Raw genomic sequence first — 10,427 nt, 5'->3', positions numbered from 1 at the left:
TTAGGCTTTGTTGCCAAGAGTACTTTGAGCTCTCACTGACTGTAGGAGAGGAAACTAAAAACTTTTTGTACAGATTAGCTCCTTTCAAGAACAAAAGTCCTTTTGGGGATTTACTAATTCCCTCACCTCCCTTGGGGCCATGTTCATTCCAGTGGCCTCGTGTTAGGACTTTGCTCCAGGGAAGTTTTCCAGTTCAAGAGAGATCCTCAAGCCCCTACTGACCCCCACAGTGTGCAGCCCCATTCCTGATTAGTTGGGCAAGGTCAGACTTGCCATTTTCAGCTCCACCTCTCCACACACCCTCTGCTAAGAAATCCCAGAAATGCCTTAATTATCTAGATATTAGTAGATCAGAGTACCAGAGATCCTAGGAATTCTGAGCTTTTACTGCCTCTGAAGTACTGGCAGTGCTTTTTCCTGCATTGAGAAGAGAAAATGCTTTATTAACAGTGCTTTATAGTCCCACTCCTCTCCCCAAAAACTCTGAGGTTAAGAACTGTCATCTGACACTTAAACATAAACCACCCAGAAAAATGATTCACAATTACAGGATTACTGGAGAACTAAAAGACCTCAGCTAAACTCATGAATAGCAGTAGCAGCAGGTGCCTATTGGCCACAATCACAAGTCTTGGATATTTCACCCTCTAATGTGTACTGCTAAATGGACTAGTTATCAGAGCATTTTATTGTACCAAAAGAGTATTTATTTGTTGCTTTGGGAATCTAAAATGCCTCATGCAGACCTGCTGAGGCCAGCAAGAAGGGAGAGCATGAATACTCCATGTCAAAATGAGTACTCCATTGTCAGTGTCTAATTGCATCTGCAGGCGTAGCTCAGCTTCATCAGAGCCAGTCCTGAAAGAGAAAGCTCTGTTATGTCAGACAAACACTTTTTTGTGTGGTTCTTAATTACTTTCCCAAGAGTTCCTTGTTTTGTAGTTCTTATCTGTTCAGTTATTATACTAAAAGACAAATTGCTTCAAGCATTTAAGGACCAGATATAGTGAAAGGTATCTGTGAGCCTAGGAACCCACAGATAAATGGCCACGACTTGCATTAGAAATTTTAACCTATTGCTATCATGTTGTAACCTCTCTCCCTTTGCATATTCAAGTACCTCTACATGTCCAGAATAAAAATGTAGCCCTACATTGATACTATCCATTGAGAATGCCTATGGTAACCTCTTTTACCTTCCCCCTTCAGACCTGTGGCTAGTACTTTTCACAGATGGTTTGGACAATCCAGTTCCATGGTACAGGTGCTTCCTAGAGATGTTCATTTATGAGGCACTAATGACTCCATTTCTTCCACTTCTTCCAGGGTTCCGAATTTTGGAGAAATACAATTTTTTTCTCTAAGAGAGTGTGTATGTGTGCTTTTCTTTCTTTCTGTCATTCAGCGGCTTCATATACAGACAGTTCTGATGATGAGACATCACCCAGAGATAAGCAGCAAAAGAATTCTAAGGGAAGCAGTGACTTCTGTGTCAAGAACATTAAACAGGCAGAATTTGGACGCAGAGAAATTGAAATTGCTGAGCAAGGTAAAGAAAGCAAGTACCTTTTTTCCCTCTCTACCTGCCTGAGATCCGGTAGCTTGTGAAATTTCAGTGTAATATTGAAGAATACTTACAACAAAAGAATCTGAGCTCACAAAACACTGTGGGGGCTGGGAAGGTGGCTCAGTGGTAGAGTGCTTGCCTTACATGCATGAGGCCCTGGGTTCCATTCCTCAGCACCACATAAGCAGAAAAAGCTGGAAGTGGCACTTTGGCACAAGTGATAGAATGCTAGCCTTGAGCCGAAAATCTGAGGGACAAAGCCCAGGCCCAGAGTTCAGGCCCCACAACCCACAAAAAAAAAAAAAAGAACACTGTGAGAAGGCAGTATAAACTTCTGGGTCTAGTCTCTAGAACAAACTCCTGGATAAGGCGAACTGGCATGTGGGACATTACAACTCTAGAGAAATTATGTCTGAATTTTCTTAGAAACAAAATTCAGGTTTAATGTCTTGACCTCTTGGGAAACATAATCTAACAGAGAACCTGATCAAGAGAAGTATCAAACTGATAGGGTGAGTTTTTCTGTTTATTCTCTCCTAATAATTGTGATTGTATTCGTTCTTTTCAGAAATGCCTGCACTGATGGCTCTAAGGAAGAGAGCTCAAGGAGAAAAGCCTTTGGCTGGAGCCAAAATTGTGGGTTGCACACACATCACTGCTCAAACTGCTGTGAGTTTTTTCCTTTCTTCTTTTAACAACAAGTTAATAATTTCTCTGTGGCCCAGGTCCGGAGTTCAAGCCCCATGACCAACCAAAAAAAAAAAGGTTGATAACCAGGAAGAAGTCTGCACACAACTGTCCTTTCTTTCTTCTTCTCCCCTTCCCATCCTCCTACCCCCCCCCCCCATGGGGCTTGGACTCTGGACACTGTCCCTCAGCCCTTCAGCTCAAGGCTAGCGCTCTACCACTTGAACCACAGTACCACTTCTGGTTTTCTAAGTGGTTTATTGGAGATAAGAATCTCATGGATTTTTCCTGCCTGGGCTGGCTTTGAACCCTGATCCTCAGATCTCGGCCTTCTGAGTAGCTAGGATTACAGTCATGAGCCACCAGTGCCCGGCTTTTTTTTTTTTTTTGTCAGTCGTGGGGCTTGAACCCTGGGCCTGGACACTGTCCCAGCACTCTTCAGCTCAAGGTGAAAGCTCTACTGCTTGAGCCACAGCACCACTTCCTTTCCTTTCTTAAAACGGTAATAGACTTCCCCTTAGAGCAAAGTCATTAAGAGTATAGTTGGGAAAGATAAACAAATAGCAGTCTCTACTTTCAGACTTCTGCAAGATCTTCACATGTCATTTCACGCTTCACTTAAAATACAAAGAAGCTGCCTTTATCTCATTTCCTGTATCAATGAACAGTGTCCACACTGATTCAAAGATTCAGGAAGTGGTGCCTCCAAACCATTTCATGTAGACACACATAATAATATTAATAATAATAGTAATAATTTCTACCTCTACTGAGTGCTTGTAATGAGCCAGCACCTAGCTAACAGTTGAACAAGTATTAGTCATATAAAGTATAGATGTCATATAAAGCAGATATTCCTCTTTCTATTTTGTAAACAAGGAAACAGGGTCAGAGGGCTTAAGTAATTTGTACATGGTTATAGAGGACTAAACCACCGAATCAAGATATGCACATCAGAACAATTAAGGATGCTTTCACACTATATAATACTGCTTCCTTTTAGCTTCTCTTTCAGTTTCATTTCTATAAGGAAATCTTTTGTGTTGGTCTGCTTTCAGCTGCAAATAAAAGAAAGCCTGGTCCCATCTACATAAAGGAATTATTTTATTCTTGAGCTTAAGGTCCATTGTGAAAGAAGGCAGAGTTAAGATGCAGAATCAGGGCTCCCATTTTACCTCTCTGGTTCTTGTGGAGCTATTTCCTCGCTTCGCTTACTTCATTTTCAAGCTGATAGCAGATTGTCACAAACTGAGATGGACTCTTTCCCAACAGCAAGGAAACTTTTTCCAGAAGTCCTCAGGGTATTCCATCATATCTCACTGGGCAGAACTAGATCACAATTCCCATGTTCCATGTCTTGGCATGGGGTCTAGATTACGTGAGTGGTGGGTTAAACTAGTGATTCAACCTTCAGCAAACTTAAGTGTCTCCTTTTATGAGAAAAGTATTTTTTTTTCCTGGGTGCCAGTGGCTCGTGCCTGTAATTCTAGCTACTCAGGAGTCTGAGATATGAGGATCCCAATTGGAAGCTAGCCCAGGCAAGAAAGTCCATAAGACTTAACACCAGTTAACCAGCAAAAAGCCAAGAATGGAACTGTGGTTCAATGGTAAAGCAAAAAAGCTAAGGGACAGTTTCCATGTCCTCTGTTCAAGCACCAGTACTAGCGTGCACATGCACGCACACACACACACACAATCACATATTGTGTGTGTGTGTGTGTGTGTGTGTGTGTGTTTCCAACTCATTCACACAAGAAATTTTTCAGATTAGTTTCATTAAATTAACTAGGAGGGAGGAGGTTTGAAAAAAGAAAAATAAAGTTATCAGATATATTAATTGTGAAAAGACTGTAAGAAAAATAAAATGCAAATGGTCATAAGCTTGTATTTCCAATTTCAAACAGTTTTAGGTTAAAAAACAGTAAACCAGGGGCTGGAAAGGTGGCTCAGAGGTAGAGTGCTTGCCTTGCATACATGAGGCCCTGGGTTCTATTCCTCAGCACCACATAAGCAGAAAAAACTGGAAGTGGCACTGTGGCTCAAGTGGTAGAGCGCTAACCTTGAGCTGAAGAGCTGAGAGTCAGTGCCCAGGCCCAGAGTTCAGGCCCCACAACCAACAACAACAAAAAAAAACCAGCTGTAAACCAGGAGCTAGGAATGTGGCTTAGTGATAGAGTGCTTGCCTAGCATGCATAAACAGAAAAAGCAGAAGTAGTGATGTGGCTCAAGTGGTACAGTACTAGCCTTGAGCAAAAGAAGCTCAAGCATAGTGTCCGGGCACTGAGTTCAAGCCCCAGGACTGGTAAAATATATCTATCTATCTATCTATCTATCTATCTATCTATATATATATATATATATATATATGTAAACCAATTTGTGCATGATGCATAAATTATTCCTTTGTAAATATTTTTAGGCCACAGAACTTATTGTAAGATAGTACTGGATACTGCAAAGTCACCAGGACAAATAAAATACTATAATGGATATCATGAGTTAATATTTTCCTTTTCTTTAACACAAACTCTTAAGGTAAACCAAAAATTCCATATAAAATCTTAAATGAAATATGAAGGAGAAATAAAAGAAATTTATAATAAAATGTATTTCAGATGTTCATCAGATGCAATCAGATACTGTACTACTACTTGTACTTTTATTTAAATGAGATTGCTACAAATGCAGGCAGATGGAAATGTGTTACTAGTTTCAAAGTATCAAGGTAGTGTAACCAAATTATATGCTTTTCTGAATAGTGTACAATTCTTTGTAATTTCCTGAACAATCACCACAAATCGAAGTATAAATTTTCTCATGATTTACAAAATTATTGAATTCCTGCTAGTTTGTATTAAAACTATACAAAAATACTTTTTGTTAGTGTGTAAGATAGAATTAGGTTCTAAGCTCAGATAATTACAAGTAGATTTTTCAGCCAGGTGTGGCAGTGCATTTACTTGGTAGGTGGAGATAGGAGGAGCTTGGTTCAGGCAAAAAATTACAGAGACATTATCTCAAAAACAAGCTGGTTGTGATAGTTCACAGCTTTTATGCAAGCTACTTAGGATGCTAGAGTAGGTAGAATGTGGAGGCCAGCCCCCAGCCTAAGGCTACATACATTTGGAGACTTTTTCTGAAAAATAAACTGAAAGCAAAAAGCATGTTTGGCTCAGATGATAGAACTATATTGTCAAGCAAGTGTGAAGCCTTGAAGGGATATCACCTGCTCCTGTACCTGTAACTGTACCACCAATCAGTCAATCAGTAAAATACACTTTCACCCATGTGAACTTTCATTAGGACATTTGAAAATTATGCTTAATCAGCTCAGTTTGTTTTTTGTTTTGTTTTTTAATGTAATCTGCTATCCTTCACTTTAATAATGTCCAGTGCCGACTGTGGCTCACGCCTATAATTCTAGCTACTCAGGAGGCTGAGAGCTGAGGATCACTGTTCAAAGCCAGCCTGGGCAGACTCTTATCTCCAATAAACCACTCAGAAAACTGGAAATGGCACTGTGGCTCGAGTGGTAGAGCACTAGCCTTGAGCTGAAGAGCTGAGGGACAGCACCAGGCCCAGTGTTCAAGCCCACAACTGACAAAAAAGAAAAAAAAAAACTTGCTCATGTAATTGTAAACCCTCTGTACAGTATTTTCACAATAAAAAACTTATTAATAAAAAAATGTCCAGAGGGGCTGGGAAGGTGGCTCAGTGGTAGAGCGCTTGCCTTGCATGCCTGAGGCCCTGAGTTCGATTCCTCAGCACCACATAAGCAGAAAGAAAAAAGCCGGAAGTGGCACTGTGGCTCAAGTGGTAGAGCGCTAGCCTTGAGCTGAAGAGCTGAGGGACAGCGCCCAGGCCCAGAGTTCAGGCCCCACAACTGGACCAAAAAAAAAAAAAAGAATAGACAACTTCTGTCTTCACTCTGACGCTTCCAGGTTATATGTTCTCTGATGAAAAAAGTACCTTGACTGCCCAAATTAATATCATAAATTGTAAAGCTATTTTTCTTGAAGCTACAGAATAATGTATTAAGGCAGAAATATTCTTGAAACCTTTTCTGGGCCTCCTTGGTCAGGGGATATGAGGCTTCAGTGTGGTGGCTTAAAATAGTAAGTGCTTCTCTACTATATCATGTTGCTAAGTTATATCTAGTTTGTTTTTTACCTCCATGCTGAGTCAACATTATCACTATTTAGAGTTCCCTCTCTATTTTTTCTGAATGAAATAATTACTATTAGTTTATCAATTTTAATGCATTACTTATAAATGTTTTTCTTTTTCTTTAATTTATTTTATTTTTCTAATTACATATTCAAACATTACCACAAAATAATGTGGAAAGGTATTCTCCTATAAGCTCATGTTCCAGTATATCATAGGTTCCTGTCCATATTTCTAGTAAATGTGTGTCTATTTATATAGTTCCTCTGTTTGCATAGTTCTTCTAACACATTCCGTGGTTGTCCTTCAAAATGATGGCAATTTAAAGTGAAGTTCAACCTCTAAGGACCCCAAAGGTCTATCATCCTTCTTCCTGCCTTCAATCTTTTTTTGTTAATACTTTTTTTTAATTGTAAAAACAGTGTACAGAGGGGTTACAGTTACATGAGTAAGGTAATGAGTATATTTCCTATCGAGCACTGTTACCTCCTCCTTTCCTGCCTTCAATTTTGTTTGAGCCTTAACAGCCAGCCAGCATTCTTGACTCATGTTCTTATATTTTGGGTCCCAGGATCAACTCAGTAGATAAACTACTTTAAATAATATTTTTTTATTTGTATGCTAGTACTGGTGTTTGAACTCAGGGCCTTATAGACTCACTTGGCTTTTTTGCTTACAGCTGTTGTTGTACCACTGTGACAAACCCAACTTCCAGCTTTTTGTTTATTAAGGAAATAAAGAGGCTCAGGACTTTTCTGCCCAGGGTAGCATCAAACTATGATCCTCTGATCTCAGCCTCCTAAGTAGCTAGGATTACAGATGTAAGGCACCAGTATCCATTGTATGTATATTTTTCACAAACAAGAACATTCTGATACAACCAGTCAGATTAGGGGCTGGGAAGGTGGCTCAGTGGTAGAGCGCTTGCCTTGCATGCATGAGGCCCTGGGTTCGATTCCTCAGCACCACATAAGCAAAAAGAAAAAAAGCAGGAAGTGGCGCTGTGGCTCAAGTGGTAGAGCGCTAGCCTTGAGCTGAAGAGCTGAGGGACAGCGCCCAGAGTTCAGGCCCCACTACTGGACCCCCCCCCAAAAAAAAACAATCAGTCAGATTATCAATATTAGGAAACTTAACATTGACGCATTATTACCATTTTATCTTCAAATCCCATTCAAGTTTTACTAATTGTTCCAACTGAATTTTTTTTATAACAAAACAATCCAGTTCTTGGTTACATATTGAATTTAATTGTCATGCGTCTTTAGTCTTAGATTTTCATGATCTTGACACTCTTGGAGATTACAGCTGTTTTTATTAAAAAATTATCTTTAACTAGTTTTACAGAGGGGTTTCAATTCAACATATGAATATCAACACAGTGTAACAGATGAATTATTATGTGCAATATCCTGAATTTGGATTTTTCTGGTATTTCCTTGTTATTAGATCAAGATATGCACCTATAGTAAGAATATCACAGATGTGTCATGGTATTTTTTTCATTAAACACAATCATTTAAATTTTTCTCTTGGCTGATGATATTTCAGTCCCTTGATTAAGGTGGTTTCTGCCAGGCTTTCCTCTGTAAAAGGTATTCCCATCTGTAGTAAGGTTTTTTTGGTAGTACCACAGCAATTCTGTTACATTCTTCCTCAAACGTGTGTGTGTGTGTGTGTGTGTGTGTTTTGTGCCTGTATCTCAACATAGCCAACCACATCCCTCTGCTCCTAATCTTTTTTGTGAGCACTAAATGGGAGCCCCTGGAAAAGAGCTTGCCTGTGAGTATCTACAATGAGACTGTTAGAGATTCCTAAAGACACACATTTCTACACTTAACCTCTAATTAAAGTTTTAACTGCTTTTTCTTACCCTCATATAGCAGCTCACCAAAGGCAATATATCCTTATATATTACTTTTTGGAGTTCAGTTGCTTTATGTTCTGAGTTCTTTGATGGGCTAAAGTATGACCTTATAGATTATCCAACTTTTTCTTGTTGTTAGGGTGGAAGGTTTTCCTGCTTTCTGTATCTTAAGCAGAAGCAGAACTATAAGATTGTTTTATACTAAAAATATGTTAGGTGTGAAATTATTGGTTTCATTCAAATTTTTTGGGAGACCCAATAGATTAAATAGGTTAAAGCATGGAGCTCAGCCTTCCCCCAGCCCTGCCAACTACTCAGAACATGGAAGAGGTTCTGTAGAACACAATTTGAAAATCATTGGTCAAATATATACACTTGGTCTTAACTAGTTGTTTCACGAAGAATTGTTCATTTCTCACCTTCTCTTTAATAGGTGCTTATGGAAACTCTGGGTGCTCTAGGGGCACAGTGCCGATGGGCTGCCTGTAACATCTATTCTACTCTCAATGAAGTGGCTGCTGCTCTAGCAGAAAGTGGTAAGCTCTTTCGATTGTTCTCTATGTCTATGGCTAAAGTAAGCCTCCAAGAAGTTTAATTGTTTCTATAAAAATCTTTAAGGAAAGTTGACAGTAAAGGAACTACCTTTGAAGAAACAGATCCCTATTCTTGATAGTTTGTTCCCTTTCTGGGCTTCTCTTGTCAAACATGATTTAAATTGTTTTGTACTTTACAGACATCTACCTATGTCTAATACTCTGTTATTGGTGCTTTGCTTTGATTCACTAATAGAGCACCAACAAATCCTACTTATTATCCAAGATAATATAGGTTGGAGAAAATATATATTTTTTTAATATAGTTGTTTTAACCCCAGTATTGTGGCCTGCTGGATTTCAAGCAAATGTTTTACCCTGACTTAATGTTTAATGTTTCTGTGTCAGCCATAAGGAGAACTTGATCTGACAGATTAATATTTTATCACAACATACACTGGTACTTGAAGGATAAAAAAAAAAATAGAGAATCTGAGCACAGGAGAGTTGCGCCTATAATCCTAGCTACTTAGGAAGCTGAGATCTGAGGATTGTAGTTGGAAGCCAGAGGGAACAGAAAAGTCCCTGTGAGACTGTTATCTCTACACTAAAACTGGTAGTGAAGCTGTGACTCAAAGTTGTAGAACACTAGCCTTGAGCATAAGAACTCAAGGATAGGGCTGGGAAGGTGGCTCAGTGGTAGAGTGCTTACCTTGTGAAGCCCTGGGTTCAATTCCTCAGTACCACATACACAGAAAAAGCCAGAAGTGGTGCTGTGGATAAAGTGGTAGAATGCTAGCCTTGAGCAACAGAAACTTAGGAACAGTGCCCAGGCCCTGAATTCAAGCTCCAGGACCGACAAAAGAAAAAAAAAAAAACTCAAGGACAGTGCCCAGGCCCTGAGTTCAATCCCCACAGACCAATCAAGAGAGAGAGGGGAGGAGGGGAGAGAAAAAGAAAGAGAAATTTGGACTCTACCAGCCTTTTGCCTTTACTCTCAGGCAGTGTGATACACTGGTACCAAACATTTGTCCCAGAGCTCCTGGGAATACTGGAAAATCCAATAATGCAATCTCTTCTTTTGCTATCACTCTTTGCATTTCATTTTTATTTCATTTATATCCATTTATTTATAATATTTATTGATGTATATTTATTGATGGGAAAGTACAATATTAAAAGTATAACCCAAAGAATTGAACATTATACATTCATTTGTTCTTTTTTCCTTCAACAGATGCTTCTGACTTACTCTAAGAGCTAAAGGAACAAATGAGATGATATCTTTGTCCTCAGAATATTATATTGTGGTAGATAAAACTATATACTTACAGAAGTAATGATAATTCAATAATACATATGAGAAATGATAATATAATCATAATATATATGATAAATGTCACAACATAGCATAAAAACCATATTCAGTAGAACACAAATAATAGACTTAGTTCATATTCCTGTAGAGCTCACTTCTAGCTAGCTAAGCAGGCTTTATAAGGAAGCATGACATTTCATTAGGATATGACATGAAGCAGATTTATTAACAGAGTATGTTTTCCTGGCAAGGAAGTTGGAGTAACTAAAGTATAGAAACAAGAAAAATCAG

The 10,427-nt window shown here is 38.9% G+C and overlaps 1 protein-coding gene across 1 annotated transcript in view; it reads left to right on the top strand.

Annotated features, from left to right (window-relative positions):
- The first annotated feature begins 1,407 nt into the window (after nt 1–1,407).
- Nucleotides 1,408–10,427, top strand: part of Ahcyl2 (adenosylhomocysteinase-like 2) — a 38,388-nt gene continuing 29,368 nt past the window's right edge. The window contains exons 1-3 of the mRNA XM_013020037.1: nt 1,408–1,549; nt 2,136–2,236; nt 8,719–8,821. Of these exons, the coding sequence (XP_012875491.1) occupies nt 2,138–2,236; nt 8,719–8,821 (202 nt within the window). The 5' untranslated portion in view covers nt 1,408–1,549; nt 2,136–2,137. The remainder of the gene's footprint in view (nt 1,550–2,135; nt 2,237–8,718; nt 8,822–10,427) is intronic.

The sequence above is a fragment of the Dipodomys ordii genome, unplaced genomic scaffold (assembly GCF_000151885.1).
Source record: "Dipodomys ordii isolate 6190 unplaced genomic scaffold, Dord_2.0 Scaffold48, whole genome shotgun sequence".
NCBI lineage: Eukaryota > Metazoa > Chordata > Mammalia > Rodentia > Heteromyidae > Dipodomys > Dipodomys ordii.
The sequence above is the reverse complement of the archived record's forward strand: the minus strand, read 5'-3'. Positions and strand labels throughout refer to the sequence as shown.